The sequence below is a fragment of the Filicampus tigris genome, chromosome 5, assembly GCF_054856515.1.
Source record: "Filicampus tigris isolate MCC_2025a chromosome 5, RoL_Ftig_1.0, whole genome shotgun sequence".
NCBI lineage: Eukaryota > Metazoa > Chordata > Actinopteri > Syngnathiformes > Syngnathidae > Filicampus > Filicampus tigris.
In genome coordinates, this window is record NC_141221.1 from 3,146,992 (window position 1) to 3,165,000 (window position 18,009).

The 18,009-nt window shown below is 42.2% G+C and overlaps 2 protein-coding genes across 3 annotated transcripts in view; both read right to left on the reverse strand.

Moving 5' to 3' along the window:
- Positions 1 to 1,537: 1,537 nt before the first annotated feature.
- On the reverse strand, positions 1,538 to 7,436 carry tmem119a (transmembrane protein 119a). The gene is made up of 2 exons (XM_086030513.1): positions 6,448 to 7,436; positions 1,538 to 4,731 (listed from the first exon to the last, which is right to left on the reverse strand). Exon 2 carries the CDS (start codon positions 4,724 to 4,726, stop codon positions 3,965 to 3,967), a length of 762 nt encoding a protein of 253 aa, XP_085886639.1. The 5' UTR covers positions 4,727 to 4,731; positions 6,448 to 7,436; the 3' UTR covers positions 1,538 to 3,964.
- Positions 7,437 to 7,576: 140 nt separating this feature from the next.
- Positions 7,577 to 18,009, reverse strand: part of coro1ca (coronin, actin binding protein, 1Ca) — a 27,751-nt gene continuing 17,318 nt past the window's right edge. For both annotated transcript variants that reach the window (XM_086030511.1, XM_086030512.1), the window contains exons 3-11: positions 14,578 to 14,700; positions 12,430 to 12,559; positions 12,034 to 12,215; positions 11,804 to 11,923; positions 11,308 to 11,412; positions 11,088 to 11,233; positions 10,881 to 10,938; positions 10,559 to 10,789; positions 7,577 to 9,733 (exon numbers count right to left, since the gene is read on the reverse strand). In XM_086030511.1, the coding sequence (XP_085886637.1) occupies positions 9,614 to 9,733; positions 10,559 to 10,789; positions 10,881 to 10,938; positions 11,088 to 11,233; positions 11,308 to 11,412; positions 11,804 to 11,923; positions 12,034 to 12,215; positions 12,430 to 12,559; positions 14,578 to 14,700 (1,215 nt within the window). In that variant the 3' untranslated portion in view covers positions 7,577 to 9,613. The remainder of the gene's footprint in view (positions 9,734 to 10,558; positions 10,790 to 10,880; positions 10,939 to 11,087; positions 11,234 to 11,307; positions 11,413 to 11,803; positions 11,924 to 12,033; positions 12,216 to 12,429; positions 12,560 to 14,577; positions 14,701 to 18,009) is intronic.

The window sequence follows — 18,009 nt, forward strand, 5'->3', positions numbered from 1 at the left end:
TGCTGATTTTGAGCACGTGCACGTTGAGCAAGGCGGACAAAGAGGGCGGGCTGATAGAGAGGTCTAAGTGGGTTAAAGAAGCGGGCAGGTTTGGAGGAAGGCTGGTCAATTTGTTGCCCTTCAGCATGAGGACCTGCAACTTTTTCAGGCTTTGAAGCGCCCCTGGCTGAATGGCACGGATGTGGTTGTCTCTCAGATCCAACAGAGTGAGGTTCCTCAGTCGCCTCAGGGCGCCTAAGGTGATGTAGCTGATGCGGTTCTGTTGGAGAAACAGTCCTTCCAGGCTGGGAGGGAGGCCTCGGGGGAAACGGGCCAGCGCGTTGTGACTGAGGCTGAGCTCCTGCAGGCTGTCGAGGGGACGGAGGACGCGGTCCACGTTACAGAGCTGGTTTTTCGCCACTGACAGGACGGCGGCGTTGAGAGGGACCGAATGAGGGAGTGACCTAAGGCCCAAGGACTCACACAAAACCGAAACTCTCGGGCGAAGACAGTAGCAGCCGACGGGACATAGAGGCGTAGCAATATGGACTACTGAACAGATGCAGAAGACCAGAAGGATTCCGTATTTGGTCAACATGATGAATCACTGCAAGAGAATAATAACAGTAGAATAAAAACACAAAGCAAGCAATGTAAGGAGCTATTTTTTTTTTTTTTTTTCTACTAAGGCTGCTCTTACCATTCTTCTATTCTCCTTCATGTCTTCTCAGTGGAACTTAACAGGCTTATGTCCTCCTGGTCTCTTTTTGTTGAAAATTCCAGGCAGATACTCATCAAAATTTAAAGACACTTCTTTGAGGTGCCGGGTTACCTGTTGTGGATTCTTAAAACATGTGAGAGCTGCTTTTGTTGTTCTCTGCAATACAAGAAGGGGTCCAAATACCACAGGGAGAAACACCACATCTCCATGTTTGAGAGAGTCGTTCAAATTGGCAGCTGTGCTCAAGAAAGTTGGTTGACCCCGACCATCTGGTGATGCCCAGGGGGGGAAGTTTCATTTTCCTCGAATTATTTAGCACCTGGTTGACGATAAAGGTGGGAATGTGACCCTTGTGACTCGCAACTCACTTTTAAGATCCTACTTCATTTGTTGCTTTTTTTTATTACCCGTAGTTACATGGCATGTGATTGTTTTATCGACCCAATAATCAAACATGTATTATACTATACTCCAGTGATGTAGTGGTCCCGGGGAAAGTGGGTTCCTCTCAGTTTTCACTCTTTTTTTTTTTGGGTCCCGAAAAACACAATTTTAGAAATGGTGACATGTAAGAAAAATCCATATACATATATATACATATATACATATGCATATATATGCATATACATATACACATATACATACAAAATAGAACAATGAAATATCACATAGGAATTAATATATTGTTAGAAACTAAATAAACATCCAAAATGAGGCACAACCTGTCAAAATCATCTTTTATGAGTGTGAGGCTTCGCCCACTGACCTACCAATCTTTCTATCCACCATCCATCTATGTGTGTGTGCGCGTGCGTAGAGTATATAAATATGACGAACGCCATTCTCCACAGCTTTATTCAACAGAAGTTAAGCAAAGAACAAGAAAAAAAACAGAACGCACAGCCCTATAGAGACGAATACAAACTTTTAAAATTCTATCCTACGAATCGTAAAAAGTGAACATTTCACATTTTGATGAGATACTTTTCGGTGCTTGAACAGCTTGGCGCACTCCGTAGTTTCAATCAAATCAGATAAATACTTCAATAATCCACCTAAGATCACCAGTCGTATATTGGCAAATAAATTGGCACTATTGAAACAAAGCCATGGTCCATTTGTCAATATTGTTGGTATTTTTGATAACAAAAAGGTAATATAAAATAGTCATACTTCGATAAATTACTGTATACATAAGGCAGGCAACACAGGGAAAAAAATAAGAAATGTTTACACTAAAAACAACTACAATTTTGACAATGAGCATGAACATAATCTGTAGTCTAATATATTTGAACGTCTTTCTTTGGTTAAATTAATGAAACAAGTTGTATTTTTTTTTTTTTTTGCATAAAGACTTTGTGGGAATAATAAGAAAAAGCAAACATATATTTTAAAAACAAGCAAATACATAATAAACATGTATGAAAGTGTCTATAAAGAAATGTTTTGAATGTAATCAAGACATTAAGTTTCATGGCAACTCATAGCACCAAAAAAATTAATTCCCAAGATGGATTGTCTTGATTGCATATACAGCAGGACATCATGAGGAGATTCCTCTGTCTTGGCAGGCATGTTTTGAAACTTAAACACTATTTTAGTTTTCATATTTGGCAAACATATTACAGTAAGAACTTGGGCAACAAAGCATATGAATAAAATGTATACAGAGTGTATATATTATTATTATTATTCTTAATTATTTTTACTCCACAATATTAGGTTGTTGAGTTCGTGATAGAGAATATTGCTGAACATGAGGACATCGACCGTGTTTATAATTGCATCTTTTTTTTTTTTTGGTATTCTTTTTCACATACAGTTTTATACTATTAAAAAAAAAAAAAAAAAAAATCACCATCCATAACTTTAAGTATGGTATTTCTAAAATAATATACCAATTACATTAAAAATGATAAAATTAGGTAATAGTGATAACATATTGTTTTACCAAATGTTGTGGTTGTCCAATTCCTCTTTTTAAGCCATTTGAGCATTTATTCGATAGCATTGGTATCCACCTAAAAGTCTCTGTAAAGTGAAAATAAATATGTATCATAAATCGGCGACGACACAGAAAAGCGTTGCCAACAACCCTGCCAAATTTGAACGGAAAAAAAACAATAAAAAGTATATAAAAGAATGCTTCAAAAATGGTGAAAAGTCAAGCTGCTATCGTTGTTTTAAAATGCTGTGGGCGTGTCCTCTGAATGCGTGAAACCGTGCCCTACTTAAAAAAAGAAAAGAAAAATTGACGCTACTTTGACAAGCTACTTTCTTACGCCTATATATCCCAACATAATATTTTAGTCATGAAAATATATCCACTTGAACCCTACAGTGGCTGTAATTTAGCCCACGGTGTCGCCACAGGTCTTTCCACATCACGACTAGCTACCACGACCAGCTAGCTCGCAAGCTTTCAGTGGAATTGGTCAGTGGAATTGAACTACTGACACCAAGCAATTCTGTGGCACCCAGGAAAGATCGTTTTCAGGGTGTAGGCATAGCTAGCTAGCTAGCTAGCTAATTTCACGTGGTAGCGGTAGAAAAGTTCCAAGTCATAATAATTATTTGTAATTGAAGCGGATAAAACACTAATGAAACCGGTGGCGACACCGAAATGTGAAAAACAGTCCCAACGGTATTTCACCATAATTCCGCACTGCGTAGTTCTCAATCTTTTCCATGTTTTTAGCACTTATCTTCTAACATGTATTGGTATATTTAGAAACAAATTTGTGAATTCGATTTCAGGACCGTTGTAAGGTCTATTGTGCTTACTGGTAAGACAAATCAGCACACTATAAGAATGATTAGGGCACACTAGTAGAATGACTAGAATGGCATCCTTTCTGCTACTACCTTCAAATTCATTTGAGCATTTATTCAAAATATCCATCTTAAGGTCTATGTACTGGTGTGCTCTTCAGCCAATAGTAAGACAATTCAGCACACTAGTAGAACAACTAAAGAGCACTAATAGAATGACTATGTCTTACGAAGTCTTTTTTTCCCCACCACCGCATGTCATTTACGTACACAAATAGGACACCTTTGGCATTTTAGTCGGACAACTGAATTTGCGTGGACAAACTGTGCAACGAGATGACATCTGCGAGCAACCACGACTACGAGCCAAGCGCTCCCCGATGTTAACCAGTCGAACTTTACAAGGTCAAATAAATGCTCAAACATCTTTCCCTCATTTCCCGTTGGCCGTGTCGGGAATGTAATTCAAGCAGCAGGAGCGAGCGCCCTCTAGTGGTGGGCCTTTTTCAGATGACAGGTGCAAACAGGCTGACTGGAGGTGTGCTGCTGCGCCTCCTCCCTGCGCTTGGTCTGCTCTTTGTGTTTGGGCCCTTCTCTCCGCTTGTCCACTTCCTCGTCCGCCTCCCTGACCTTCCTCACCTCCGGGCGTGGCGACGACCGGACGTCCCTGCCACTCTCTCCCACCAGCGCCTTGGAGGGCACGCGCAGGTTCTTGGGCGAGGCGCCGCCTTGCACCTGGACCCTCTTGACGTGGTCCACGGCGTACGGCCTCTCCTGGAACTCGCCGGGACCTCGGTGTACGAGGTTTTTTTCCACTGCGGACTTCCTGGAAGGTTGAGGAGGGACCTTGTAGGCTTCCAGCTTGCGTTTCTGACTCATGGCAGAGGCGCAGCAGATAATGAAGACCATGACGATGAGAAGAGAGGTTACGACAATGATGATGAGAAGATTCTCCTCCAGGAAGTCCACCACTCTGGTCAGTACGAAGTCCTTTAGGCGGATGATGGTAGTGGTGATGGTGTTGGTGAGCGCGGGGGTGCCGGAAGCGTCGGAAGCGTCGGGAGCGCGGGTGGCGGCGCTGACTTGAGCGGGTGCACGGGTGGACAAGTACTTGGGGAAGAGGAACTCCAACCCGTCATCACCGCTAGCATCCATGGACACGTTGTAGAACATGGGAGTGCCCCAGGCCACGCCGCAGCACTGTGACAGCAAGGTCACGCAGGCCAGGTGGAAAACCAAGCGGGGCGTCATCTTTCCTGCGACGTCATCAAAACAAATTAGCCAGCGTATAAAAGTTGTTCAATCGCAGACATTTTCCACATTATCATCATGAAGCCCCAAAGATGCAAAGGCTGCACACCTTCGTACGCTCTGTCCAGGTTAGCACGTCTACCTCACAACTGAGAGGTCCCCGGTTCAAGTCTGAGCTCAAGCCCTGCTTGCGGAGTTTGGATGTTCTTCCTGTGCTGGAGCCCATCCCAATTGACTCTGCGAGAGGAAGCGAACAGCCAGGACCGGTCGCCAGGGAGAACATGCAAACTCCACACAGGAAGGCCGCCGAGTTGCTCACCACTCGGTCCTGATCTGTCCCGTCCGTCTGTCTGGTTTGAAAGTGAAACGTGGCTCTTGAGCAAAATACGTTTCTAACCCCTGGTGTGGATACAAAAATACAGATACGGAGCGACTGCCGTTCATAGCACGTTGCTTCCAAGATCAGGGACGAACCTTCGCGAACACAATGTTTTTATTTAAGAACATATTTTGCAACGCCTTGGTGGGTCCTGAATCTAAAAAAAAAAAAACAACCCAAGTTTCCACCTTGATTCAGGTTTTCTTCCATTTCCCCATCTTGCAGCTGATCTATTTTAGCAGGCAGCAGAGCCAGTACTTATTTGGGGTGGAGACAGCCCGTTTGGTGCAGCAGGCCTTATAATTTGCCCAGGAGGGAGAAGCCGCCCATCCACCACACTAAAGCCATCAGGAAGTTATAGTCCAGATTGCGCGCAGAGGCGTGGGACACCAGTGGCTGCGGCCTCTATATTTACACTGGGCACCAGCTGCAGCGGGTTGGTCCGCAGACAAATATGTTGACTCGCCGAAAAAAAATAAAAAAAAAAAGAGTCCAATCCGAGTACCACAAATACACTTTTGTACCTCACGCTTGCTCTCAACGTCCACTGAGAAAATGTGAACATTGTGTGAATATTTAAAAGTGTGGAACCTACAAGAAGAGTGAGTAATAACAGCTTTTTGGGCTAAAATTAAGATGTTGCTCCTCTTATTGACACGGCACAGTGAAAATGGCCTCCCTGTGTGGTCTCATCGACGCACTCAGCCAGATGGTCGGCTGCTCAGCTATAAGACGACTCAACCCATTCAATCCCCATAATTAGGATCATAATTACATTTACTACATTATGCCGGTGGGTCCACACTACCCCTTAGTGAAATGCTGCACACACTGACAAGAATTATGCATATAGTCAAACATTTATATTGTGGGCATTTAGATACCTGCAAACAGTAAATTGCGTTTTACTTCATAACTTTCGGTCACTTTGCGGGTCACAGTAGGATTTAAAAATAACACAAATGGGACAAAATCAACAATGATTCTCAAATCAGTTTTTTTTTTTCATGCCTTTAAATCAGTCTTGTTTGGTAATTAACTAACAATGCGTTAATTGTAATACCTACTACAGATATATAAAGATATCGTACTGATCCATATCTTATAGCAAATAAATGACAGGTGAATGCGTTTACGTAGTTAGCAGGAAGTCTAATTGCATCAATAGCATGTAAACTGATCAGAGTCATCATAGAAAGCAAGAAAAAAATTAAAAAAAAAAAAAAAAAAAGGTAACCTGTCAAAAACACAAGCACATTAAGAAACAATGCACATCTCGAGATATGCATCCTTTCCATTCAGCTCAAACTTGAAAATAATCCAAATACGAGTCCATACTTACAGGTTATCCTGGTTGATGTGCGCAGGACCAAAGTGAGCCGAGGACAAAGCGTGGGGGGGGGGGGGGAGAAAGAGGGCGACACCAACGTGGAGGAAGAGAGGAGGAGAGTTTCCGAGCATTCCCGCCGTCCCTGTTATACTGAAGCCCTTTTTTTTTTCAAACCGCTCCCAGGAAAGTGATGTCCATCCCTCTATTTTCAGCTTCTCCTCCCTCGTTTTGTTTCTGCTCGACTTCATGACATGTTTGAGATGCAGGGGCGCCGTAAGAATGGAGAAAAAAAAAAAGGGTGACGATGAGTCTAAGGCGCGTAACTAACAGGAAACCCGGAAAACTGCATTGAAGTTGCCTGGGTGAAAAGTGACCATTTGGGGGCTCAAAGGAAACATTTGACAACACCCCCCCCCCCCCACCCCCAAGTGTGATACAGGGAAAAATATGCAGAAAATAATATCCCTGCACATGTACCAAGACAACAGATTAGCATAGTGAACTGGCTGCTTTGCTCATGAAACCAACTACGGTAATCGATGAGCTGACTCTGCTTCATCGTACATCGACCACGTTGCATTTGGTACATGAGGCCCATGTTTTGAGGGTATTTCTGTCCACGGTGGGGCGACTCCCAAATCTCCAGTGTCTCTCTAATTACGCACCCTTGATTACAGCCTGTCTCCGCAGAGCGTACATGACCAGTACAGGGGAGAAAGCAAGCCTCTCATCCCAAAACACATGTACAGAGCCAGCATATAAATTGAAAGGCTTTTACAAAAGCACTTATCGCAACATTCGAGGCCGTCTGTAGTTGGGGGACATTTTTCCACTTAATATCATGGTGGCAAGGGCTGGTCAGAGAACAAGGTGGCAATTTTGTCAAACGTTTCCACTTCAAATGAAATAAAATGACAGCAAAGTCACGTGGAAATGCTGCATGAAAAGTGTCACTTACATCATGTAGGACGACATTTTGAAAATAAAGTCGAATTCCGGTGCTAATAGGTTGACTCAAATTTGACTTGCCGAAAAGCATTTATCATTGAAACTATTCAACTTGTTTACGTTTCCAAGGTTGGCGCGACGGTTCAAAAGGAGAGTGACCGATCGCATTCAATCAAATCACCCGTTCACTAGCCCGTTTTAAAAAAAAGTCTTTATTTTTGTAATCAATGTTTGATACTTGAAGCAAGAAAAAAAAAAAAAAAAAAAATGCTGAGCACACCTCGGAATGAGGCTTCGACCTGGTTCATTTTCACTTGATTTTTTTTCTTTGATTTTCATACACGTCCTCCAGTATAACAGAGGTTTCAGCTGTTGCATGATGGCAAGGTGCAGGGAACACAAGGAGAAACATTTAAAACCCACCCGCCCTAAAAACACCATGTTTGGCAGAGCCACAAAGCAAAGGAAATAAAATATTTAAAAAAAAAAAAAAACCGAAAAAAAAACAACCACACACATCCAAAACATTGTCATTTAAACAGCTTCCACTCGCTTTCTAGACCTTAATACAAACATACATCTTTCGACTGAACAATTTCCAACCTACAGTGTCCCTTTTGGATTAGTTGTCTTGCACTACTTTTCTAAACCTAGCTCGGGTGCCAACAGCGCAAGCAGAGCACCACAGATAGTCACCTCTCACTATATTCCTCCCACCTATATTGGCTTGGTGCAACATTTTTATTTTATTATTATTTTTTTTTTTTTAAACGGCTTGTACAGAGTCATACTTTTGTTCCAAATGGGCACCAATACTGTTGCTAGCTGCAATCACGAGATGTTTCCGAGTCAAGATGTCATCCACGAAGCAGACTTGCTGAGGAACCAAGTCAGATGAACTTGCACTTATTTTGGCACCGTAAAGTGTTTCATATTTTCCTTTTCCTTACGCGACTTGAACTACACACGCAAGCGCACGACGGACCTCGACAAAACATTCGCGCAGTCAAACCTAAATGGCACTTTCAGGGCTTTACAGTGGCAACAAATATCCAAAGCGAATGACACTTTTACCCGTCTCTTCTTCCCAAAGGGAAGCAGATGGAAAATAATGGAAAAGTCATCTTTTATATGAGCTCACGAGACAAGCGCGGTTCTGTACTAAATTGGAAGCGCAAAGAGGGACATAAGCACAGCTGGAATGAGAAATGGGCTGAAAAACAAACAAACAAACAAACAAAAAAAAAAAAACACAGTGAAGCAAAAACCAAACTATTCAAAGAACCCACCCCCCATCAAGCAAAATTTTTGGAGGAATGTCCAAGCTGAGAAGACATTAGAAAGGCCGAAGACATTAGGCACATTGTCACACAGTCTACGCAAAAAATCTATCTTGAGCAATTTCCTGTGGCAATCTTCGATTTGATCACCAAGTATGTAATGCCACGTCTTGTTTTTTGGGATTGTTGGAAATAGTCAATTAAAGGCAACCAATGATGTTATTACACCTGACTATCAGTGCGTGTGGAATGTGTCCAAACCTTTCCCAGAAGCAAAGGAGAGTTCTAGTGATTGATCAAATGGTTATTTGGCAGCACAGTTAAAAAAAAAAAAAAAAAATCAGGAACATGTTACTTTCACTTATCGCACCAAGCGTACAGTGCAAGTAAAGGAATGTTTATGAGAGTAATAATAATAGGATGTAAGAACAAGATAAGATAGATGTTGATTTGTGCAGCCCCAATCATCCAGAAAAAGTCATCCGAGCCAGCATAATGCAAACAAATCGTTCAATTTGTCGACATTACGATTTTCTATGACAACAAAACATTTTAAAAGAAAAAAAAAAAAAAGGGAATGATCATAATGGAAATTATTTGGCCCTTTTGTCACAAAAAAAGGAAAGGATAGTGTGAAGACGTGTTATACAAAATCTACGACGACAAAAAAAAACCTGCCACAGAATTAAAGAGGAACAGTTCTTTGTTAGGGGGCGGGGGGGTGGGCGAACACTTCCTGCAAAAGTTGCCACATGTCCTTATTCCAACTGTGTTATTGCAGAGGGGTTGGGTCTGGCTAGGAAAAGTTCCTCTGGAATGTTGCTTGGGATCGTCGCTAAGACAGGCCTCAGGCGAAACACCGTCGTTGAGCTCGGCAGTGCCTGGTCGAGTCGTCCTCCCAGCCAGTGGAACATGGTGGATTCTAGTAGCAGCAAGCAGGGAAAGAGTCCCTAAATAGCAATTTTGGACATTTGCTCTTCAAGTTTGACAAGTCGCTTCTCCTGACTGCTGACCAGTTCCTTGAGGGCTTTGATTTCTTTCAAAATCTCTTCCAGCTTGCCGTCTGATGTCTGTGGGGACATTAACAGCAATTTTTTTTTTTTTGGTCAAAGAAACCACTGCTCATCAACATCAATGCATGCGTTCATCCAGTTCAGGGCATAGGCAGGCTTAGAGCTAGGGAGGGTACACCGTCAACTGTAAATTAGTTACTGTCTGTAACTAATTTAATAAGAATAAATAATAACAAATCTTCTATTTGACAGGGACAATGCAGTCAAACATAGATTTGCAGCAGTATCGCAGTGTTTTTCAAACTGTGCGCCGCGAGATATTGTCAGGTGTGCCGTGGGAAATGATCGGATTTGTGTGCGTGTGCGCTCTACCGCCTGGCAGCGTAATCATGTTTTTACTACATTGTAGTACTCTTCCATACCAGCGGGTGGCAGCAGCAGCAGCAGGTAGCCAATTGTCTTTGTTTAGAGACAAGCGAATTAGTGACGCATGTTATCCAAACAGGCCCATGTTTCACACTGAGTATCAATATGAAACATTATAAAATACTTTTTCCTTTGTGCTTACTGAATTCCTATTCAAGATGTTATAATCTGACATCATTCTTCAATGTTAAAAAATGCTTATATAAACAATATAACACTTAATAAGCTTTTTTTTTTTCCCCCACAATTTCAGCTGCTGGTGTGCCGCGGGATATTTTCAATGAAATAAATGTGCCTTGACTCAAAAGTTTGCAAAACACTACAGTATAGGACATAAATTATACATCTATTAACAAAATAGACAACTCAATAAGCAATAGTCAAATCAAACCAATAATTACTGAAAAAGAGGGGCGCCAATCATAGCAGATGTAATTGTAATGCGGCAATACTCACGATTGATGCATTCTGGGAGGCCGGGGAAGAGTTCTCCGCGCTCTTGGTCACTTTGGCGTCTAAAATGTTCCTTTTGACAACCGTGAACTCACGGTTCTTGGTTGGAACATAGCCATTTTTGAGGGAGATGAGGATGGGGTCACCGTTCTTGCCCTCAAACCACGCCTCGGCCTCCAGGGCCGAGTCAGGCCCGGCCGTGTCAGGGTACAAGTCATCCTGAAACAGGTCAGACTGGCAGCCGAGAGCAGACAAGAAAGAGAGTCAGTGTCTTTGCTACGTTTGAATTGAGTGCCCAAGTGTCTGCTCACGGGTCAACACTCACCTTTCTTGGTACAGTCATCACTATTGGCTCACATTTCCTTTCATGCAGTTTGTAGTACCTGGTGGTAATAAATAACATTTACTATTACCTAGAGTTCGGGTGCCTTAAAATTAAAAAAAAAAAAAAAAAAAAGCATTGGGCTATTTAGTGAGCATAGTCTGCTCTCTGGTGGCGAGGGTATGAATTCCACAGTTTGTAAGGCCTTACCTTGCAATTTCACACTTGTTGACATCAAGGCCCCTCTTTGGCATGCAGCCCATGCCCCTCTGAGGCTCTTTGGAGGAAAAGCTGTTCAGGAAGTGAACGTACGGCTCTTCGTCTGTGACTTCAAAGTAGCGGATGGTGCTGTCGCCCTGTCCAAAACGCATACAAACAAAAAAAACACAGTTGTCACACAAGGCGACTGGTTTGATGAATGTCAACATACCTTTCCACAAACGTAAATCATGTTGGTGTCCGGATCATAGAAGGGCAAGAGCACTCCATTGCTGGAATCCATACAATGCATAGTCATGGGCTCCTCAAAGTTTTTCTGGAAATAATACATCCATAAATTAGGGGCGCTGTATGAAAGTCAAGGGAACAGCGAGAATGCACGACGGGTCAATCGCCTAAAAAGCAGATTCGACTGACTTTACTGACGGCGGGGATTGAGTTTAACGGGTAATGTGCTAATATGCTATGACGATCATGCTCAACTTTGATATGAACAAGTTTGCCATGGTGCGACAGAGTTATTTTAAATGGGTAAACAAACAGATATTGCAAACAACAAGGGAACATACTGTCTCCTTCCTGGACTGCGCCTTAATGGCGATGGCTCTTATTCGGGACTATACAGGTGAACCTGAAGTCTGACGACTGTACAAGAAAAGCATGCAGAGTGAGCAAATGTAGCAGCAAGTGCGAAACAAACATCGTACCGCGTCCCAGAGTGCGATCTGTCGCTCACTCATGCGGCTGAAACCGGTGGTGAGGAGTTTGCCATCCTTCAGGAAAATAGCCCTCATAGGACGAGCACTGTCGTGTGCTTTTTCTTTCTCCTGGAAGCATAGTTCATATGCCATTTCAAACAAAATGTCTCTTTAAAAAAACAACAAAAAAAAACATTTAAAAAGGCTCCCACGCCCACTTTTTTTTTTTTTTCTCTTACAGCAACAATTTCCTCCTGGCGGGGGTCTATAATACGGACAGACTTGTCCTTGCAGGCAGTGCAGATGAGACTGCCATTGCGATTCCAGCAAACACTGTAAATCAAATCTGGATGCATGTCGTCCAAAGTGATCATGGCTTCGCCTGTGCCCACGTTCCAGATCATGATCACGTTGTCGCAACCTGACAGCAAGTAAAGGAGTCATTCAGCAGGACTGTATGGAACCAATGGTCTCCTCTTAGGCCCACGAAATATTACTTCCATGCAGACTTGTCCTAGACAATATATTTGGGCTCCAAGATCATCGCGTGTTTATTGGGATAGAGACCTTAGGCACGTTATTTGAGCAGCCGTTAAGACTTGCAAAAAAAAGACAGAAACAAGAGGAGGGCTCACCTGCGCTGAGAAGAACATTGCGAGCTGTGGGATGCCATGTGATTATGCCCACTCGCTTGGAGTGACCCTTCAGTTCCACAGCCGGCTCCGACATCGGGGTGACGAGGCCATTCTCGGGAATTTGCCACACCTGTAAAGGATGGGAATGAGCAAAAAGAGCAACTTCAACAAAGGGGGGGAAAAAAAGGAATCATTTAATGCTATCGTTTCAATGAAAAATGTCAAAATCCTCTGCATTCAGGCTCTTTTTTGCCCAACATGTTACAGAGAAAACCAGTAACTTAATCATAAGCAAATTATGGAAAAAGCCAAAGTCATCTTAACCTATGACAAATCTAATGGGTATTTGCAGCCGTAGTATGAATAACCAAATCATGACACGTAGTTGAACCAGAAGTAGCCTCAGATGTGCATAAACTAGCAGCCCTTCGCATGAATTAGTACCCAAGAAGTAGATCCAAAAAAACGTCACTACTCCCTCTCATGTGACATTGCTAAATTGTTTATTTGGTTCTGGTTCATCACTACAAAATACCAAATAAACAATAATCAGTTCATAAGCTGAGAAATATTTTGCAATAAATTTGGAAAAGTATTTGATAGTGACAGCCGTAATGGAATCTAAAATGGCTCATGGAGTACATTACTGTATATAAACAATGTCGGTAAATTCATTACAAAAAAACACCGCCAGGGGGCAGCAGCAACTAAAGTGTAGCATGAATGGCAGAATATTATACAACTTCAGTTATGAGTGACCTAGCTGTTACCGTTGTCAAAGAAGCTGTGGTAGTTTGGCAAAAATGCAAATACGGATTCCGATGCCCTGACTTTTATATTAAAAAAAAAAAAACACAACCATAGATCAGAAGGACAGGAAAAGGAATCACAAGTGGCATCTTTTGAACATATTCTATACTCATTTCTCCCCCCCACACCGCAGGTGTCAAACTCTGGTCCTTGAGGGCCCCTATCCCGCAGGATTTTGATTTTTTTTCCCCCTCCAACATTCCCGATTGAAATGATCATCTTATCAGCAAGCTCTGCGGGGGCCTGATAACGATCGTCATTCATTTCAATCAAGTGTGTTATGGGAGGGAAACATCTAAAACACGCATGATAGTGAAGCACAATAAAGTTCTTAAAAAAAGATGACCTCAGATGGGGGGGGGGGGGGAGATAAATAATCTCCCCCACGTTTTCTATAAAATATTTGTCTGTCTAATTTAATCCAAAGGGTGATGTCCACACCCATGCATGCGTTACAACAGGTTCGTCTTTCGTAATAAAGGCAGGGAATTTCTTGTCGGCAAAGCATGTGTGCTGCTGTTTTTACACAGTTTAACCCATTAAAAGTGAAAGTCGATGCAAACTTTTTTTTTTTTTTTCAAGAATATGTCTATGCAAGATCACTAGTTTGAAACAGGGCATTTTGATAGATATTGCGTTTGTGGAATAAGTGTTAATGCACTCGTTTTTAGCCATCTCCGGGGGCGGCCATTTTGTCTTCTGTCGAGTGAAAATGACATCAAAACCGCTGGAGAGCGTCATTTTCTTTTTTTTTTTAAATCCAATTCTCGGTCTCTTAGCCAATGAAATGCATCAGAATGTTCATGTGACGGTGTCGTGAGTTGTCGGAGAATATCCGGAATTTTCTCGAGGAGTAACGGCGGCAACATTCCATCGTGGGAGGCTGGGAGCTCTGCTATAAGTCACGGCAGTGTTATAGACGACACGCTCGCGGACATAAAAGCCGTGAAACCATCCAAACGTAATGTATGGTTTAAGATATATGTTCGTAGACGATGATGTTTTCAACGAGTTTGTCAAAGAATACAGCATGGTAATTACCATTTTTAAATTAAAAATAGAGCTTCACTTGCATCTTCGATCAAAACAGTAAAGATGAATAAACTCGGACGTGTGAAAGCGCCGTCTAAGCTCTCAAATTCTGTTGGAATTATGTTTCTATCTGCAACAAGGGGCTGAGATATAAATTATTTCGTAGGTGGCGAAAATGTCAGCTTTTCAAGGGTGACTCCAAAGACAACCGTAGGTTTTAGAGAGATGTCTCACGAGGGGCTTTAAAGCCCGAAGGCTTTAATGGGTCAAGAAGAGTGTTAGGTGTAAATGTGCGGCAGATCTTACCATCACTGAGCAATCCTCAGAGCTGCTGGCGATGACCTGGTCATTGTGGGGGCACCAGTCAATGTCCAACACTGGACTTGTGTGACCGCACACCGTTGGGCAGGCTTTGTCGATGCGTCCCGTCTGTAAAGACAACGGGGTGATGAAGTCAGTCTCACCTATTGGTCATCTTTGATGGATGAGTAGGTAGAGTACAACCATCACTACATTTGCAAACAAGGAACCGTGATTAAAAGATGCCATCATGAAGTAATGCGGTTGACCAACGTTAGCTTGGGGAAGCGGTAGCATTCTCTTTAGCGAAAAGGAAAAACTGCGGCATGATACCCAAACAAAATCAAAAGTAATGCAGTTCAATGATATTCAGAGTTTTTACAATGTTGCCTCTTATGTAGCCATTCACGAGAGTTGCAATTGTCATGCCATACATATAATGTGGCCCGTTTATCAGTGCTTCAGTGTCTTGTTTTTGAACATTGTGACTACAGAGAAGGGGAGCGAGGGATCACGCCGGCACCTTCGAGATGATTACATGACCTGCCCCAGCTGCCCCAAAAGTCTTACAACGCATCTCCTATAATTGTGCCAAAAAAGGATTTGAAGGCTTTATTGGAGCTGCACAGGGGCAAACCAAGATTAAAGCCAAAGCGCCGTTGAACCACAAACTGTACTTAGGGAAAGTACGACACTTTCAAGGCCTGCAGTCCTTAGAGCTCCACATCTTGTCTTCTCAAAATAAAATACGACACGCTTGACGTAAACAACTCATGGGCATAAATGATGAAGGAAAAAAAAAAAAACAATCTTTCAGAAGAAAGGAGAACCAGGCGCTTTGTGAGTGTCTCAAACGCTCTGTTATGACTACCTGTGATTCTATTTTGAAACGATGATGGCTTGATGATGGAGGAGAACAACTGCTCACAAGCCACAGCCTTGACACAACATTTAACAACAGCCTACATGACTATCTTGAAAGACGCCTACAAATAAAACGCATTCACATATATTTTCATATTTTCAAACGAGTAGAAAATACACATTTTATTCCTCTGCTCAGCCTATGAAAGTTGTGATCAAACGACTGACTGTGATGAATTAGCAACAATCATTTGGGAGCGTACGGTACGAGTCAGGAGTATTGAGCTTCCCCATTAGCGTGTTGTAAATTATGCTAACAGCTAACTTGTATTTACTCAAGGCCAATTGCATGTGGACTTTGCACAAGGGAGGGTCAAGTCTGTTTAATGTTCTGTGCACCTGATTAGGGTATCACATTACATTTGCAACACACTTCTCCTCTGGGTAATTTCTAGATGAATGCATGGGAGAAGCTAAAGTAACTGCTGGAGTAATGACAAGCATCTTTTATTTCATACAGTCCCAATATGGCTGCCAAGGCATGACTCTTAGCTCCGTAACCATGCAGTCACCTGACTGACACAGTCGGGCTGTGACACGTACTCCAACTCCAACTGTAGTGCTCAAAGTCCAGAGTGAGTGAGACTGAATATTGTGCGCATTGCACTTTCAAAAAAAAAAAAAAAAAAAAAAAGAACACTAAAATAATGCATCCTATATATCAATTAAGGAAATGTTCCAGTTGACAATCGTTATTAATCACACAGTAGAATGTGTTGAGAACAAAATATAAAAAAAAAATGATCCATTTAAAATTATTATTTTATCCCATAAGGGCCTGGTTTTGGGATCCTATTCAAAATAAAAGTGCAAACTCAGAAAAGAGGCTGATCCAATTTCAGTGGGGAATTCCTCAGGCAGGGTTTCCCCCAGAAAACTTGCTAATAAGCCTGCTGGTAGAGAACATGACCAAAAACATTTTCTTTCCAGACAATGTATTTACCCAGAAACTATAACTATCACGATAAATTAAAGTATCGTTTGTTTTTTGTTGTTTTCCTAAATGCCACTGATATATTGCTGATGTTAGAGCAAAAATAATTCAAGTACATCCTTTTAAAGTGCGATTATCTTTCAATTCTCAAGGATATGGAACATTTGCATTGAAATGTAGGACAATAAAACATCTTGGATAAATAAGAATTCAATGAAAAAACAGGCATTTTTTTTCAAACAACAACATTTAAAAAATAGTACTGTATGTGCCATATGTGTTATCTGTTATGAATGAATGTAGTATTATGTAGTGAATAATGAATGCGTTGCTGATACGCTTCTTGCCGTCAGACCTCAGAACTCGGAGTGCTGCAGCTACGATAACCTCACACGAGAAGAATTTGGTAACTACGAGGTAAAGTTCATTCACGCTTATGGGCTAGCCAAGACCTGCTACTGGCCACCAAGACGTCGGATTCCTAATTCAGATGTTCACTGTGTGATAAGCACTCCTCTCTTGAAATCGTCAACAAGAAACTACAGTCTCTCCCATAATGATGTGGCGAGGATAACCACTGTGTGAGTTGGCCCGGAGCGGAGAAAGTAGCTCTAGCTGTTATGAAATGCGCTATATAAATAAAAGTGTATTGTATTGTGTATTACTTGGTTCAAAAGCAAGTCGCAAGACAAGTCATAAAATCTTGCTCAGTCAAAACCTACATTAGTGATAAAACATTTTTTCACTGGTCATAATTGGAGAGTATGAAATGAATGTATAATTTGAAGAATGCATTTTTTTTAATTTTTTTTTACTTTTTAACATTTGTATGAGTCACTGTGATGATAAATATTGAAATATGCTGAATGTGGGTGAAAACATAATCATGAGCCTGGTTCACACGGCAGGATAACCGGCCCGATTTCAGCCCCGAATATCCCGACAATCGTAGGTCTGGGCCGACTCTCGTTCATCTTGACCTCGGCCGCTCGGAAGGACGTCACATCTCAAATCGGGGATATTCAACCTGTTTTTGGAGCCCGATGTCGCACCGTGTGTGCTGTGCCCAGAGGACAAACGAGCGTAACGTACAGCCAATCAGAAAGCAAGGTGACGGGGTGGCCAAGAAGCGCGGCGGGAATCCAAAATGAAAACAGTCATGGCGGAACGGAGCCAGCCAGTCTTTTCATTTTGTGTCACCTTTTTTTTTCCCACTAAAAATCATTCTCAAACTACCGCCACCGTCAAGAGACTACCTGAGACCCCTTCTGCTTTTTCACCTGCCATGTTTGTTCACTCCGAAGTCTCGTTTCATTTTTTTTCTAGTCGCATGTGGGGTCTCTCAAGAGTTTGGAAGCGGGCAGACAATTTTAAAATCCTGCCGTGTGAACCAGGCTCTAGAATGCTTTGCACACCAGCACCCTTTACTCAATGATTAATTTCCCCCTTTGCTTCTGAAGTCGGACAGGTGTGTACATAGCAAACTAATTTGCGCACACCAGATCAACCGGTCTGAGGACACCTGCAAGAGGGTCTCATTACAGTTGTAAACACTCTAGCGCAGTTTGCATGCGACGACA